This window comes from Tachypleus tridentatus, chromosome 5 (genome assembly GCF_004210375.1).
Source record: "Tachypleus tridentatus isolate NWPU-2018 chromosome 5, ASM421037v1, whole genome shotgun sequence".
In the NCBI taxonomy this organism is placed as follows: domain Eukaryota; kingdom Metazoa; phylum Arthropoda; class Merostomata; order Xiphosura; family Limulidae; genus Tachypleus; species Tachypleus tridentatus.
This window is the reverse complement of record NC_134829.1, coordinates 32,248,648-32,267,888: the sequence shown is the minus strand read 5'-3', so window position 1 is coordinate 32,267,888 and position 19,241 is coordinate 32,248,648. Positions and strand designations below refer to the sequence as shown.

Sequence of the window (19,241 nt, the reverse complement as noted above, 5' to 3'; positions counted from 1 at the left end):
AAACTGACACATGTAACAGTGTTATAATATTTCTTTCATTAATTTAAATTAAGTTTTACTTGTAGAATGTGTAAGTTGATCTAGACATTGAAGACATGTTGGAACATGGTGTGATGTGATTACCATGGCAGCTTAGCAATGCAAAGTTAAAATGTAATTCTACATGCCTATTAACACTATCCATTTATTAAACCTCAGCAACCCTCTCTGTGGTATTGTAACAACCACATGAATATTTAGTAACACCATCTATCTACAGAACTATGGTCATGCCATTCCCCCTGTAAACCTTAATAATACCATCCACTTATAGTAACAACATGTAACTACAATAAAATTAGTAACACTATCTGCCTATAAACCTTAGTAACATAATTTACCTATGGTAACAATCCCTCTGGTATTGAAGAGTTATCCCCTCCTGCTGATGGCCACATCCTCTGCTTCCACTGCTCGGATGTCATTGTCATTTGGTGCCTGTTACAGAACACTTTTGAAACCGTCAGCTGTCAGGATATTGTGTAAGTTATGTAACCCTCAGGTGTTAGCATACTAAATAAGGGTTGCATAACCCCAGGTGATGGTATATGAAATCATAGTTATGTACCCTTAGACAGTATCTTTTGACCTCCTCTCACTCAGCAATCTCCTGCTGAGGCATCATTCTCTGAGTGGTCAAATACTCTCCTAATTACTAATGCAGTTGATCTTTAATGAGTATCACATCTCTTGCTTATTAAAAAGAGTACTGTTGATGCCAAGAAAGTGTACTATGTTTTATTATTCAAAACAGCCCTATTGACTTTAAGTAAGTATGCTGTTACTTGACAACTGAAAATAACACTATTCATTTTAAGCATGAGTAACTTTAATTAAAAATTCAAAACAGCATTGTTGATTTTAAACAATTGTACTGTTACTTGAATATTCAAAATGTTACTGTTAATCTTATACAATGATTTTATCTTTGCATATTACAACAATTATTGTAGTTAAATGACAAAAATAAGGTAAAAAATTACAAATTTTCTACGTACAACATATGAGACTAAAATCAATACTGGCATCATTTATGTTCAATATTTAGTGCGTGTGACTTGTGTTTCTGAGGTTGTTAAACACAAGCATAAAAATTTTAGAAAAGCGTATTTTGAAAACTAACATCTTTGGGAATTTTAAGGTTTATGAACTGCACATTAGATGTACAAAACTGTTTCCCTTTAAGTTCAATATGAGTGTTATGCTTTTTTTAGCTTATGTAACATGAGTGTTAAATTTACTTATTTTTAGAAGCAATATTTTATCTTAAGTTTGTTTGCATAACTGTTTATAAATCATAAATTGTGTAGTTCAATAGTTATTAAACAGTGATTGTTATATTACTGGAACCTTCCAAGTTTTTCTCATTGTTTTAATTGGGTATTATTGCATTATAATATCTAGTTATGTGTGGAATATTCTAGACGTCTGTGGGGTAAACTAGGAGTTAAAAAATTAGTTAGGTCTGGTCTGTGTGATGGTGAAGAATATATAAAGAATATATAGAGGTGATTTTTAAAGCAAAATTATCACAGTGTATTGTGATAATAGAATAGAAAAAATTAATTTGTTTTGCACACTGTGTTCTAAACTAATTTAACTACACTGTGTAGACTTTGACAAAAATATCCAACTGTTTAAAGCTCTGGATACAAGTGTGGTGACTAATCAAACTGTATTGTGATAACAGAGTAGGAGAAATAATTTGTCATATTGTGTTCTAAATGTAAATGAACCAGACTGTGTGGATTTTAACAACAACAAAAAAGACAGTTATCTAAAGCTCTGGATACAACTATGATAACCAACAATGTAATAAAGATTTGTATACATGTTTGATTTGTTTCAAATATATTATTGTAGAACAACAGACTGTGTGCTGTTTGTTTTTGCTGAAATTTATTGCCAACAAGTCACATACATTTAAAATACAGAATCCAGCTCACACATGCATAAAACCTGACAGTGTTACTGTACAGTTTCATATTTACTGGATGGTTAATTGTCACAACCAGATTATTGCATTTATAATATATCAACAGATTGTAGAATCAATCAGTGGTCAAATAATGTGTTGTTGTTCCAATGGAGAGAGTAATTTTGCAGGCAGATATATCAACAGATTGTAGAATCAATCAGTGGTCAAATAATGTGTTGTTGTTCCAATGGAGAGAGTAATTTTGCAGGCAGATATATCAACAGATTGTAGAATCAATCAGTGGTCAAATAATGTGTTGTTGTTCCAATGGAGAGAGTAATTTTGCAGGCAGATATATCAACAGATTGTAGAATCAATCAGTACTCAAATAATGTGTTGTTGTTCCAATGGAGAGAGTAATTTTGCAGGCAGATATGTCAACAGATTGTAGAATCAATCAGTGGTCAAATAATGTGTTGTTGTTCCAATGGAGAGAGTAATTTTGCAGGCAGATATATCAACAGATTGTAGAATCAATCAGTGGTCAAATAATGTGTTGTTGTTCCAATGGAAAGAGTAATTTTGCAGGCAGATATATCAACAGATTGTAGAATCAATCAGTGGTCAAATAATGTGTTGTTGTTCCAATGGAGAGAGTAATTTTGCAGGCAGATATATCAACAGATTGTAGAATCAATCAGTGGTCAAATAATGTGTTGTTGTTCCAATGGAGAGAGTAATTTTGCAGGCAGATATATCAACAGATTGTAGAATCAATCAGTGGTCAAGTAATGTGTTGTTGTTCCAATGGAGAGAGTAATTTTGCAGGCAGATATATCAACAGATTGTAGAATCAATCAGTGGTCAAATAATGTGTTGTTGTTCCAATGGAGAGAGTAATTTTGCAGGCAGATATATCAACAGATTGTAGAATCAATCAGTACTCAAATAATGTGTTGTTGTTCCAATGGAGAGAGTAATTTTGCAGGCAGATATGTCAACAGATTGTAGAATCAATCAGTGGTCAAATAATGTGTTGTTGTTCCAATGGAGAGAGTAATTTTGCAGGCAGATATATCAACAGATTGTAGAATCAATCAGTGGTCAAATAATGTGTTGTTGTTCCAATGGAGAGAGTAATTTTGCAGGCAGATATATCAACAGATTGTAGAATCAATCAGTGGTCAAATAATGTGTTGTCGTTCCAATGGAGAGAGTAATTTTGCAGGCAGATATATCAACAGATTGTAGAATCAATCATTGGTCAAATAATGTGTTGTCGTTCCAATGGAGAGAGTAATTTTGCAGGCAGATATATCAACAGATTGTAGAATCAATCAGTGGTCAAATAATGTGTTGTCGTTCCAATGGAGAGAGTAATTTTGCAGGCAGATATATCAACAGATTGTAGAATCAATCATTGGTCAAATAATGTGTTGTCGTTCCAATGGAGAGAGTAATTTTGCAGGCAGAAGCACTCTTCTTTACTGAGAAATAAATCAATGAGTTTGCCCTTTTTAACTTAGACCTAGAACAATTCAATTGTTATATTTATTTTTTGTCATTTCTTACAATTTTAACTAACAAAAATTAAGAGGCTGTGATTTACATAGAACATAGAGTATGTGAGCCATTCTGATGCTCATTAGATTTACTTGATTAATCATTCCAATACATCATTTGATTCTGTGTTAATAGTTAACATATATATACATACACAGCCTCTTACCTCTGATTTCTTTTCTGCCATTTTATTGTTATGAAAGTTGTTGTAGAAACATGATCAGGTTAAAACCAGTCACCATTTGAACAACAAGTGACAACTGTAATTTGTTTATGAAAACAAACTTTTAAATAACAAGCTACACAACCAAGTTTTTCAAGTCCACTGAAGTTGAAACTTAAACTTTACGTTCTTCACAAGTTCGAAGTAGTGGATCTTTTTCACTTTGGTTCTCATATCCATATGGTTTGTCAGGGTTGTCACCGTAGACTATCTGAAAGGCTGTAAAAAAAAGGAAAAAAAAAAAGACAGATCTGTTACAATGTTTTTTTGTTATCTATTAATTTAGGATATTAGTGATGAATAAAGGTCAATAAATTAAAACCAATAAAACAACTATAATTTCTTCCCTAAGACTGGTTGGTTTAAAACGAACAAACAATTACTTGTACATATTTATTACCTGACTTTTATGTTTGAAAAATGTGGTCAGGTTATACACAAATTTACCTCCATTAAACTCTAATACCACACTCAACTATATTTCACTGAATTTCTGTCTGAACTAAGAGAAAAATCTTTATAGCACGTGTAATAAACGTCACGAATACACAGTACTAATAAGAACTACTTTTCGACTGGAAATAAAAATAAAGAATATACTTGAAAGTTTGAAAACCACTCAAAACATCATAAAACAATCTTTTTTTGCTACCCGAAATATTAATGTACACATCACTGTAATTCCCGAAGAAGTAAGTTTGTTTCATATTTATGTGAAATAAAAATGTATACCATACTGTAATGAAAGTGACAGCAGGGCATTTGGTATCCATTTCATTAAAAAGTTTTCTACTGTTTTCATTTTCAACCACAGAATTATTATGAAATATAAAATATAGAATATTTGAAATATAACTCTGTAAGATATAATGCCAAGCAAAGTGTATCGATATATACTGCAATGCTATTACACTAAAAAGATGGACAGTCTCTTGTGTTGTTTCAATGCCAGTGTTGTTACATTTTTGATCTGATATTGTGGTATTTTCAGCTAAAACCATTTCTCTGAAAAAGTAAATCAGATAGGCGCTCTATATAACACGAAGTTTGGCAAGATATATTGCAAAGTAATACTGAGTGCCTTTACAGAAAATTGAGTTTGTGCTACAAAATAGACTAAACACAATATTTAATATACACTGAAATAACTTTTATTCGTACAATACAAAATAACTGTGTGCGTGTGTGAAGTTCTGTTTTTGGAATGATGGATAGTTGCTTTTATTGAAGAGTTGGATAGATCAGGCTGGTTACATTCTCTCAAGAATTAGTTCCAGGTTGACCATATGACTAAATATAATATTCCAGAGATGACTGAGCTGAATATGTAACATAAAATTACCCAGAGTTCCCAGTGTTACCCATTTGATTGGTTATTCCCATTAAAAAGTAAGGGTTGTAATTTTGAGACATCTTGATCTTAGCTGAATATGTAACATAAATTACCCACAGTTTCCAGTGTTACCCATTTGATTGGTTATTCCCATTAAAAAGTAAAGGTTGTAATTTTGAGACATCTTGATCTCAGCTGAATATTAACATAAAATTACCCAGAGTTCCCCATTTGATTGGTTATTCCCATTAAAAACTAAAGGAGGTTGTAATTTTGAGACATCTTGATCTTAGCTGAATATGTAACATAAATTACCCAGAGTTCCCAGTGTTACCCATTTGATTGGTTATTCCCATTAAAAAGTAAAGGCTGTAATCTTGAGACATCCTGATCTTAGATGAATATGTAACATATAATTACCCAGAGTTCCTAGTGTTACCCATTTGATTGGTTATTCATATTTAAAAGTAAAGGTTGCAATCTTGAAACATCCTGATCTTAGCTGAATATGTAACATAAATTACCCAGAGTTCCCAGTGTTACCCATTTGATTGGTTATTCCCATTAAAAAGTAAAGGTTGTAATCTTGAGACATCCTGATCTTAGCTGAATACTCAACAGCCATACCATCCATATATTTTGAAGGATGCATAAGAAGAAAAGTGTGTAGGATTAAAACAACTTAATGTTCTTCTTGTCCACATGTCATGTGAAAACTGCATATTTTCATGCCTAAAGATGACCTTAGAAGGTCAAAACATTGTTTTGTAGTTTATTTTAATCAAAGTTTTAATATCCATACCAGCTGTCTGGATAACACATGTTTACTTCAAGTGGGTTTCTCATCATCAGAAATTTACCAAAATTCGAAGTGCATTTTATATTTCAATGCTAGCAGCATGGAGTTTTTATGTGTTTTATCACTACTACTAAGACATTTTTGTTAAATTCTGTGCTGCTATCAAGAAATATTTTATGTTGCAACACTAAGAACAGACACCATATCATGAGTTGTACGTGTAAGTTATATTGTAACTAGTATGATAAATTTTTATATTTTGATACTTATAATGTCATGGTGTATTTGGTTTAACTATCAGTTTAAGTTCTTCAATTTTATCAACTCTGTTGTGTTAAAACTCAATTATTCCCGACTTACCCTCTTTTTTTACCTTTGCTTTCAACTGCACTGGAATCATCATTAGCAGCACTACAGCACTGAAAACAGTAATTCCTCCAACACCATAACAAAGTGTATTTTTGTAGAACCAAGTGCAGTTATTACACATCAGTCTAAAAGATTAAACATAGGAAAATTATAACGTATCTTATTAATTCACATAAACAAAGAAACACAACAAGCCTTCACTATCCCAAAAGCTCTAAGATTTGTTAGAGAGACACCAACCATTCTAACCTTACATATTTCTTTGATTCTCATTATCATATATGATCAAAATATACATATTGAAACATGAAAACTCATATCTAAAATAATCTTATTTTATAAATCATGAACAATTCCATTAAAATATTTCCTTGTGCAATGTAAATACACCAACAAGTGACATAAACATTCCCACAAGGATCTAATCATTTAAAGTGTAAAAGTTTTCATAAGAATATCATCTTGTGTAACATAATGACAAATGTGTATCATTTAATCTGGGAGGTTCATTCATTTTACCTGCTGCAAATAAACTTGAATTATTGTAACGATTACTCTTATTGAGTGGGTACTTTCTGAGTGTTTACATGATAGAAGAATGCAATGTTCATTCCACTTAATGATAAGAAAGGCATTTTATATTTCCAACTGTAAGTTTCACATTTCTACAACAGTGTTATACATCACAGACTAACTTCACAAATAATGCTAAAAAGTCATTACTTGCTAATATCTGATGCATCTACAATACTTTTCATATCTCTGTTAGTTCACTAAAAACAAACTGAAACTTTACACTTCCCAGTTGACTATATCTCTCATGATCACAATAGTTTACCTTAGGTCTGGATCAACTTTATGCTTTGTTCTACGTTGGGTTGGATGTTTTAATTATCTTGCACTTCCATTCTTTTTAACATTGGAAGTTTAACATCTAGTGGTATGTCATGTATTGCATAAGGATTTCTTGATCTCGTATAATAATAATAAAAATAAAAAAACTGTTCAAATCTAAAGATAGTCTAACATTACATGTGTTTCTGAATGAAGTCTATTCCTAATATGTATCCTTCCTCAATGTCAATCATCATTACATCAATTTATGTGGAGAAGTTTCCCACAGTGAGAATGACTCCCACTTTCCTCTTGTTGGAACCTCATGCATGTCAGAACCAATACAAGCAGTTTCCCAACCTTCATTATCAGAGAAGATCAAATAATGGCAACTGTTGAACCAGTATTAATCAAGATATTTTGAGAATTTCCATAAATTAATCCATTAATTTGGGAACTGGTTTCTTTAGATAACAAATTTCTTAATTTAATTACAACAAATGGAATTTTCTTGACTGACTTTCACTTTTTGAGTTCAGCTAATTTCTGTTGCCAAAGGTCTGATTAGCTCTCCTTTTCCTTTGGTGTGGAGAGTTTCTGTGGTTCATTCTTAGGGTATCATCTCATGGGTTTATTATCTTACTAATAGATGCTGTTGAAACAATTCAGTGGTAATTTCCCTAAAATTAGTGAGGAATGAATATAAAATGGGCATTTAATCTAATCCTTTGGAATAGTGTACAAGCTGTGATGGTGTACAAGCTGTGAAATTCTCTTCCAAAAATAAATACTTTTATTCTTATTGGTGTTTTTCACTGCCCATTCAGTACAGGTTAACGGATTAATGTTAATATTGATATGAAATATTAAGGAATTGCAAAAAAAATTAATAATTTTCTTGTAATGTACCTTTGAAAATAAACAATTTAATACACTTTTTATTTCTACATGTAACAGTTCAGGAGATACAGAATATGATAGACAGATATATAAACACACACTTGGCTGTTAGATACAAAGATATTGGTCTGTCACAGTTTCATCAGTATTGTCCATGATTTTAATATAAAAAATGGCAGTTTATTCTTAAGTTGCAAATAAAATGATACAAAAAAATGTAATTTGCCCTTCTTATTAATACAAGAAAATATATAGTAAGTGATCAATCACTTAAATCATTTATTCTACCTACCTTTATATAAAATGTACGAGATATCAAATATAGATGTAAATGTGTAATTGTCACTTTTCGTATTTTTTATATATTTAGGAAGTAAAGGCATTCGATGGTTATTCATCCAAGATCTGATTAGAAAGTTATGATATTATAAACAAGTAAGAATATGGAGCACTACATTGTGAATCAATTAAAACATGAAATATTATTATGGCAAAAGTCAAGAAAAGATGGAAAATTGTTATTTATAACAAGAAACAACATAATGAAAACAGTAAACACAATACTTGCAAGGTAAGCTGCTAATTGCCAGCCTCAGATGATAGAGAAGTTGGGAAGTAATCTAAGTTCGAATCCCTGTCACACCAAACATGCTCGCACTCTCAGCATGTGCACGTTTTACTGACATCACAACAGTTTAAGTTTCAACATTAAATGTTCCTTATGTAACGCCATTTTAGTGTCTTTCCGGAATATAAGGATTATAATTTCTACTATAATACGGAGGCTATTTTAAAATAATTAGCGTCACAACGTCTGGTCATGCTCTATCTGACGACTGTGCATATTGATAATAGCCTTCTGATGTGGTATACATTGCAAAATACTCAATCATACGGCAATCATTTCCAAAGTTCACTGGTCCCACTTCCAGGTTTTCCATAAGTTATACAGTGAATGTAGATTATGGTTTTCCAGCACCTGCTTCAGCAGTGTGATTATACAAAACCCCTTAGTCACGTGATATTCTGATTTGCATATTCAAAATACACTTAATATAACTCAACACTCTGTTTACTAATTTTCTGTACTTTACTAACATGTCTTTGTATGGAACAGTGTGATCACCCATCCCAGCTGCTATACGATATGATACAGTTGAAGGAGTAAGTTGTAGAAGTAACTTCTGCATATGAGATTTCTGTCACTTGTCTAAATGGAGATAATTCTTGAATATGGTGTGTACTGTTATTTTTGACATTTGTTATAAGACTGTTATAAGCTTTCCATGGATGGTTAATATTTGTTCCATGTTTCTTTCTGAATGGTCCTGGTGCTCCAATTTCATAAATATTCCTTTGTTTTCGAAAGGCGCCGAGTGCATGTTCTTTTCATGGAAGTTGTAAATACCAGACCTGAACACATCTTTGTGATCTGAATGTATCAATATTTTCGCCTGCAACAGATGCTAACTGAAAGATTATAGTTTAGATGGCATCACACTACCTACGAAAAGGCAAAAAATGCCAAAATACATTTGCAATAGATGCTGTTGCACTGCGATTTCACATAGGTTGTGGTAGTCACGTGATATTCTGATTTGCATATTCAAAATACACTTAATATAACTCAACACTCTGTTTACTAATTTTCTGTACTATACTGTATGATACTTTCTGAGCCATACTAAAGTTGTTTATTACAAGAAGAATTGATTTTGGTTTGTTTTGAATTTCACGCAAAGCTACTCGAAGGCTATCTGCGCTAGTCGTCCATAATTTAACAGTGTAGGGCTAGAGGGAAGGCAGCTAGTCATCATCACCCACCGCCAACTCTTGGGCTACTCTTTTACCAACGAATAGTGGGATTGGTCGTTACATTATAACTCTCCCACGGCTGAAAGGGCGAGCATGTTTGGTGCGACGGGGATTCAAACCCGCGACCCTCAGATTACGAGTCGAGTGTCTTATCCACCGGGCGATGCTGGGCCTACAAGAAGGAATAAAACTCTTCAATTCTGCCAATAATATGTTAAAAAGTGTACTAAATAGAAGAATAAAAATATCTGCTTCCGTCTGTAATATATCTAACTTGTCCATTATATGGACTTCTTGTTGTTTCCAGAACCAGAAACCGTGGCAGGTGTTCAGTTTTGAGGATAGGGCGCTACAAGCGTGCTGTCACAATTTGGATGTTCGAAAATGTTTTCATATCCCTTCGCCCCGCTCGTGAAGATCAGACTAATCTTGTCATGGAAGATCGAGATTATTTTGTTACCATGAGTTTTGATGTTTTCCTTTTACAGATCCGGTTTCAGAAGCGTGCAGCTGAAGCAGTAGTTTTTTCCAAAATATATTAAACTTGTATATACTATCAATTATATAACAACAATAATCTACACTTCAGCTTGTTATGGTTTGTTTGCTTGTACTTAGGCACAACGCCACAGAATGAACTATCTGTCCTCTGCCCACCATGGGTACCGAAACCTGGTTTCTGGTGTTGTAATTCCGCAGACATACGACTGTAACACTGGGGGCGTACTTGTAATACACTTTAAAGTTTCCTATTAATCAGACAGTAGATTTACTGCTTGTACACATAACATGGTAAATGTTCATTGGCCCGGCATGGCCAGGTGGTTAAGGCACTCGACTCTTAATCTGAGGGTCGCAGGTTCAATCCACGTCACACCAAACATGCTTGCCCTTTCAGCCATGGGAGCATTATTATGTGATGGTCAATTCCCCTATTAGTTGGTAAAAGAGTAACACAAGAGTTGGCGGTGAGTGGTGATGACTAGCTGACTTCCCTCTAGTCTTACACTGCTAAATTAGGGACGGCTAGCGCAGATATCCCTCGTGTAGCTTTGCGCGAAATTCAAAACAAACACAAATGTTCATTATGTTAAAAAAGAAATTAAAGTTACTTCTGGTCTATAATGAACACCACAGAAACACAGTATAAGAAAAATAATTATAACTTACGAATGCAGATGCTGTACAAATAAAATGCCAACTCCATTAGCAAGTTTGTCGCAAAAACTAATAAATCCATACACCAAAGCTCCATTTTCCTAAACAGAGAGAAAATATAAATCAGCAAATTAACTTTCTTCTGAAAAAAAATATTTTTTCAAATATCAGATTAATAATTACTAGATTTAGCAGATAAACAATAAGGCACTGTAACTGTCAATATTTATGCGTGTTTCCAATATATATTTACCTCATTGTTGTTACAATAGTAAATAAACTAATTGTTCAGCATCATAAGTACGAGGTCTGTTCAAAAAATACGCGGACTGTTTGAATTGCGCGGCTCCAGGTGGTTCCAGGGGAATCCGCTTGATGTCGCTAGGTTTGTACAGATCAGCTGATTACGACGCCATTTCTCGATTGCAGATATCTTCATTTGTGTATTAGCTACGCGGTTTTAAGTGAAGTGCAATTTTTTCGTTTGGCGGATTTCAGAATGAATGACCTGAAGGAGCAACGACTTGCTGTGAAATTTTGTGTTAAATTTGGAAAATCTGCGACTGAAGCTTTTGCTATGCTTAACACGGCTTACGGTGATATTGCTATGAAGTGTACGGCATGTTTCAAGTGGCATGAACGTTTTAAGGGTGGTCGACAGTCCATTGAAGATGATGAGCGTCCTGGACGTCCTTCCACGTCAACTGACGACCCACACGTCGACAAAATCAACACCCTGGTGCGGGCAAATCCACGTCTGACTGTCAGGGAGCTTGCTGAAGAGTTTGGGATATCAGTTGGATCTTGTTACGAGATTTGACCGAAAATTTTAAAATTTTAACATTTTAAGATTGTTGCGAAATTTGTGCCTCAGAACTCGTGAGTGTTTGGCCAAACACTCGATCACTGTTCTTCCCCACCCCCCTACTCACCTGACCTTGCTCCTTGCGATTTTTTCTTGTTCCCCAAACTCAAAAGACCCTTGAAAGGAAGAAGATTTGAGACGATTCCCGAGATTAAGGCAAATGCGACGAAGGAGCGTACAAAAGAAGCGTACCAGGACTGTTTCAACAAGTGGAAACACCGTTGGGATAAGTGTGTGCGTTGGGGAGGTGAGTACCTTGAAGGGGTCCCAGACCTGTAACTTCTAAATAAAGTGCATTTTGTTTAATGACGTCAGTCCGTGTATTTTTTGAGCAACCCTCGTATATCGTGTAAAGGACAACAATAGATAATGTTCACCTTCTTTCTTTCATTAAATTCCTAATGACCTGATTGAACAATAATTGCATAGCCTGGTTTGTGAGAAGTCATAATTTAAGTACTTATTTTATATTAAAAGTAAAACATCCATAAAAAGTGAAATATATCTTATTGCACGTGCTGTTATTTACCTTCACGCGCTGTTATTCACCTTTTCGAGAGAAAAAAAACACAAAATAAAACAGTGAATATATTTTTGGACAATTTTCAGTTACCATAAAGAAAATCATGTAATTCATCTAATGAACCCAGTAAAATGATTATGAAAAAAAGGAAACATATCCTACTTAAGATTTTTTATTTCCTTTCTTAGGCAAATATTGGAAAACAAAATAGCCCGTATATGAATGTATATGTCGCACACGATGCCATTAAATATCGATACAGCACAGTTTACGTCGGACAGTTTCCAGCGGCGATACAAAAATGTTACAGCAGTGAGAGACAACTATGATGAATGCTAACGCACATAAGCACACATAATAAATCATTTTTGTTGTAAGATGAAGTGATACTTATCTTATTATTTTAATAAATTTTCAATACTAGTAAAAGTATCGCCACAAGGGCGGATGATTGTGCTGGTAACTACTGGTGGTGGACTCGCACGTTTTGGAAAAAAAAAAGAGAAAAAGAATATTTTCTAAAACAGTTTTTTTTTATAAGTAATGCACGAGAAAATTATTTGTATTGTGGAACTTTAGTCACATGTAACTTATTGCATCAAAGTGATTTAAAAACAATAAATTTTACTGATGTAAATTGTAGTGTTTTATATGTTACGAGTTATACCGTTCATTGACAAATAATATTAGTGTTTAAGAACTCCAGTTTCTCAGTACCATATTTAAAAATTACATTAATAAATATGTAATAAAACTCTCAAGTATTGTCTTAGAGAAAGTCGTGTTCTACATGTCTGGAGATTGGTTGTTTTTTTAATTGTATTTGTTATAAAGAAATGTTTTTTTAACATACCACTAATTCATCTCAATCATGAACACCAAAGTGTGATTTTTTTGAAAAAAAAATTTTTTTATTTGTGGTGCCAGTCAGCCAATAGCACCACATTTCATGAGCCTCGTTCACCGTTTCTGGCATATTGATATTGTGTTTCACCACAACAGATAGTGCCATTGTATTTATCACTTCGACCATATTCATAGACAGGTATATAGACGACCACGCCACTGTTCATTTATAGTAAAGATTACTTTCCTCATTATAAAAATTATCATAGTTTTAATACATATACTCCTCATTGCTACTACAAACGGCACGGCACGGCCAAGTGGTTGAAGAGGTCGACTCGTAATCTGAAGTTCGCGGGTTCGAATCCCCGTCGCATCAAACATGCTCGCCTTTTCAGCAGTGGGAGCTTTATAATGTGATGGTCAATCCCATTATTCGTTGGTAAGAGAGTAACCCAAGAATTGGCGGTGGGTGGTGATGACTAGCTGCCTTCCCTCTGGTCTTATACTGCTAAATTAGGGACGGCTAGCGCAGATAGCCGTGGAGTAGATTTGCGCGAAATTCAAACAAACAATACTATAAACAGCAAACAATTCTTTCATAAAGCTACATAATGAGTTGTATGGTTTTATTGTTCATCGTGGGTATCGAAAGTCTATTTTTAAGGGTCACAAGCTCTCAGACTTCCTGCTGAATTAACGGGACGTAGCGGTGATTGTTTCTAAACACAAAGCTACAGAATGGGTTGTTTGTAACATACTTTGCCAATATAGACACCCAATTATTAACAAAATAAGCATTAAGATTTCCTGCTAAGACACTATGGCGCCAACGGTGACTAAATTTTGAACATTCTGAACCATCGATGTAACTACAATTTTGAACATTCCTGCTAAAAGAAGAGTAGAAACAAACAATGTTTTAACTTTTTTCACACCACTAATATAAATACTAAATAAAAATGAATAGCTGTTTGTTACTTATTAGTTTGTTCACTAGCTGCTGTATTTATATTAGTAAAATTAACGTAGTTTGAGAACTTTGAGGGATGATGATTTTCCTAAAGAACTGCACAACATAAATCTTATGATACTTTTTGTTACTCTATTATAGCTCTTACATTTATAACATATCCTCCCAGCAGACTACACCCTGCTGTAGGATAAAGAATAAAACCAGTCATGATAGATGTTTCTCACTTCATCTGAAGATAGTACTTTTTAAAATAATAAAATATCATTGCAACAAAAGTTATTTTACATTAATTAATCTTTCCAATTAAACTTATGGCGTATTATTTTTCCAAGATATTAAAACATTCAGATTTCTATAAAATACGGTTAATGTGTTCAGTATTTTGACTGTCTGAAAACTTACATCTACAATTGCTGTAATATATTGAATAAATTTAATTACTTGTTATTTATCTAAAGAAAATTTCAAATAAACTGTTTTCTTAACACCTAACAATAAGATCTTATTAAATCGTTTCTTCATATATTTGTTTTGTGTTTTTCTTACAACAAAGCCACATCGGGCCATCTGCTGAGTCCATCGAGAAGAATCGATCGCCTGATTTTAGCGTTGTAAATCCGTAGACTTACCGCTGTACTAGCGGGGGATCGTTATATGTTTTCTTTGGTGACGTAATTATCAGAATTTCTACTATAACTTAATACTCAATCATCTGCAAAACTAGTTATTTACCAACTTAATTTCACAGAAATCGTTTAAGTAAAATAAGCATAAAAGCTGATCGAAAACTGACTTCTTGAGTGCTTCAGAAATAAGTTAAAATTCATTGCTTAAGATTGAATTCATTATCTATGCAGAGTGGTAAACTGTTTTTTATGGTAAACTGTTTTTATGGTTTCTTCTTTTATATCTACTGTCATTCCTTTATGTCTCAGCAGATTTACTTCAAACTAGATTACTAGGGTTATACTTGATCCAATAGGCCTAGATACCTTTCCTTTTTTTTCATTTCGGCATTTTAAAGGAGTTGACGAGATCAAAGATAAAACCCAAAAAATGTATATTTTGGTCTTCTGTCGGATCAAATTTACAGCAACAAAGATTAAATTGGCAAAAATATAATTTTTCATACGTCCAACACACTGACATGCAAAAAAGAGTTGAATTGCTCATTTTGAGTCTTTTTAACAAGTTACAACTCACAAACAAAGTATAATATTGAGGTTTTGGTCAATTACTCGGCCGTGTTTTGAACAACTTACTTGAGACTTGGTAAATACTTTTCTAAACGTCCCACGAACAAAAATGGGGTGAAGTTGCCCATTTTAAATAATTATAGGAGTCAAGGTGTCACAAAAAGTACGGGCCCGGCATGGCCAGGTGGTTAAGGTACTCGACTCATATCCGAGGGGCGCAGGTTTTAATCACCGTCACATGAAACATGCTCGTTCTTTCAACCGTGGGGGCGGTATAATGTGACGGTCAATCCCGCTATTCGTTAGTAAAATAGTAGTCCAAGAGTTGGCGGTGGGTGGTGATGACTAGTCTAGTCTTACACTGCTAAATTAGGGACGGCTAATGCAGATAGCTTTCGTGTTGCTTTTTGCTAAATTCAAAACAAACTGAAAGGCATAACGTCTGCTGTTTCTCACAATTACTCCACTGTATTTAGGCCAATTTACATGGAATACGGTAAAACGAAATTTTTTATAATTATCATACATATACATATAAAAATATGGGAACACTACTTTTTGGTCATTTTAATGAGGGTCAAAAGGTTAAATAAACCGATACTTTTAAGAGGTTTGTTCAATTACTTAGCTTTTTTGCGACCAGTTTATATTGAATTTAGTATACCACGATATTTTTCGTATGTAAACACACACCGACACGTAAAAATGTTGTACGTGCTTATTTTACGGGGGTCAAGACGCCACAAAACAATAATTTTAGGGTATTTGAACAGTCACGCACCATATCTTGGCCAATTTACATAGGATTTGCTACAAAGCTACTTTTTACAGGTCCAAAACGGAGATACAGACAATTTTCGATTTTTTGTTTTTTGGTCAAGTTTTCAGCGAGGAAAGTACAGTTTGGGGTTTTCGTGAATTTTTCACGTATGAACCAATGTACATAGGATTTGGTAAAAAATTGCTTTTTGCAGATTTCAAGCACTGATAAAGACACCTTTCAGATGTCAAAATTGGCCACGTTGCATTCGCTCTCGAATAATGGCCTGTTTAACTTAATTACTTATTACATATTTAATATACATAATTCAAATGCATTTAAAATAATAATACTTTTAATTTTATGGGCTGGCATGGCCAGGTGACTAGGAGCACTCGACCTGAGGGTCGCGGATTCGAATCCAAATCACACCAAACATCCATGCCTTTTCAGCCGTGGGGGCGTTATAATATTATGGTCAATTCCACTATCCGTTAGTGAAAGAGTAGTCTAAGAATTGAATTCCCACTGCTAATCTAATTAGGGACGGCTAGCGCAGATAGCCCTCGTACAACTTTGCGCGAAAATCCAAAACAAACAATTACTTTTACATTTTTCAATAAACGTTCTTGTGAAAATGTATAGTAACTTTTGTTAAATGTAAAAAATAGAACATTTTATAACTATTAATGAAATAATTTATTAACCATCCTCTGCGTTCTAGTTTGTTGTATATTTGAATTGAGAAGTCCATCAAGCTATTGAAACTACAACTTTTATAAATTTTAGTTAGATACTATATTCTCTGTTATAACAACAAACTTTTATAAGGATGGTGCGTATATTTATCTATTGATAAACACTGCTAAGATTCGCGTGTTTGATTTGTATATTATTTTTCTTATAATCTATATATCACAGCTAGTAAATATATTTGTATTTTTAAGTGTATTTTTAACACTGTAGGAAAAATGAACTTTAATTGTAGTTTTTGTCGCTGTTGTTTGTGTTCAGTTTTTATTTGTTCTAATAAAAGTTTGATCAGGGTACGAATTCTGTAGTAGTATTATGTAGACAAGAATAAAGTATAATTATGTCTTGTACGATATAATTATATATATACATTTTATCTTCAATAAAAAATCAGTTTTGTAATATAAATGTAATAATTTTGTAATATAAATGTCTGTATACTTAAGGTGTATCAAATTCTATAATCATTCTTATTTCATTTCTTATAAAGACCCATTACAATTTAAGATTTATTATAATATATGACATTATAATAATTTTCATATCCGTGTAAATATTCACTTATATATACACAACTTCTCATTTTCACCTATAAGCACTATAACACCCACCCCCCTTCCCCAGTGGTACGTCTGCGGACTCACACTACAAAAAACCAGGTTTCGATACTCGTGGTGGGCAAAGCACAAATATTCCATTGTGTAGCTTTGTGTTTAATCCTAACACATCGATCAGTGAAGAACTATAACATTCACCTTTTAGTGATGGTAAATATATAAAGTCTTAATATGGCTATCATTAGATTGCATTCGATCCAACATGCAGAATTTATTTTGATAAGGAAACCACGTTGCAACTAGACTTCAGTTTGTTTCTACACGTAAGTATGTACAGTAAAAATAAATTTATACTGTCTGTATACTGCACTTCGGTCCCACAAAACACGGAAGCCGGTAGATTAAACACCGCTTCTACATGCATCTTATTTTAAAGAGAAAATTGTATTCGGAAGTACATGATGGGAAAACCACAAAGATTCAGTCGTTCCAATTCTTTTCTTAGTTCCTTCTTGAAATTAAATACATACACGTATTTTGTGATAAGAAAACTACGTAGTCGCTAGACTGGAGTTCTCTTCTATCTGTACAGGGTGGACCGTAAGTCCCTACCCATCCATATGTTATTATGTTATATTCAATTACGTATGTATTATAAATTTGTTTTGTTTTTTCAGAGAAATATGGCCGATGTAAGCCTATTTACACTTGAAAATGTCTCACCGAACATGGCGTCGCATAATATTATGCAGCGAGAATGAGGGACAGCACACAGATACACTGGATACATAAGATATATGGATGGGTACGGACTTACGGGCCACCCTGTAGATATGCATTATAAATAATAAAACTGTACAACCTCTAGATAGCATTTCACAGTCAGTTCCTACACGTAGCCATCTATTTTGATAAAGCTTTACACTTGTAAGATTGCACTGTATTCGTATATATTTATATATGCATGACGGTTTGTGATCAGAAAACCGAAGTCGGTTGACTTGTTTCTTTGTTTGTTTTGAATTTCGCACAAAGCTACTCGAGGGCTATCTGTGCTAGCCGTCCCTAATTTAGCAGTTAAGATTAGAGAAAAAGCAGCTAGTCATCACCACCCACCGCCAACTCTTGGGCTACTCTTTTACCAACGAAAAGTGGGATTGACCGTCACATAATAACGCCCCCACGGCTGGGAGGGCGAGCATGTTTAGCGCGACTCGGATGCGAACCCGCGACCCTCAGATTACGAGCGCATGCCTTAACGCGCTCGGCCATGCCGGGCCAGTCGGTTGACTAAAGTTCGTTTTACGAGACAGTCACTCATTGTGATGAGAAAACCTTATTACAGCTCATTTCTATATTGCAGTAAGAAAACTGTGTAGTCGCTAGTACTACAACCCCCATCCTATAGTGTTGTTGTCTTACATCGCTAACTGAAATAAGTACATTTTGCGAAATGAAAGTTGACCAACAAACAGACAGAAAAGTGTAGGTGATGTTGTTACACAAATATGAATTCCTTTTTTAGTCAATAAAAATTAATATTATTTATGAAATGAATTCATGGCATATTCTGAAAATAATTATTGGTAAAAATCTGTTAAATTAACAACTTCTAATATATAGAAAAGTCATCGCGTTTTGGTAACACTACGTTCCAACAATGTCTTTTACGTTACGTAGCTTAGCAACAAAAGTATAACTTAATGTTATTGTTATTCTAAGTAGTGAAAGTACAAAATAAAATGTAGGGCCAACAATACTGGAAAATTATTTGTTGATTTCTTAATTAGTTTCAATTGATTAATAACGCTTGC

General features: G+C 33.7%; 1 protein-coding gene across 2 annotated transcripts in view; it reads right to left on the bottom strand.

Annotated features, from left to right (window-relative positions):
• Positions 1–1,921: 1,921 nt before the first annotated feature.
• Positions 1,922–19,241, bottom strand: part of LOC143250853 (major facilitator superfamily domain-containing protein 12-like) — a 60,016-nt gene continuing 42,696 nt past the window's right edge. For both annotated transcript variants that reach the window (XM_076501956.1, XM_076501957.1), the window contains exons 9-11: positions 10,964–11,052; positions 6,236–6,369; positions 1,922–3,962 (exon numbers count right to left, since the gene is read on the bottom strand). In XM_076501956.1, the coding sequence (XP_076358071.1) occupies positions 3,859–3,962; positions 6,236–6,369; positions 10,964–11,052 (327 nt within the window). In that variant the 3' untranslated portion in view covers positions 1,922–3,858. The remainder of the gene's footprint in view (positions 3,963–6,235; positions 6,370–10,963; positions 11,053–19,241) is intronic.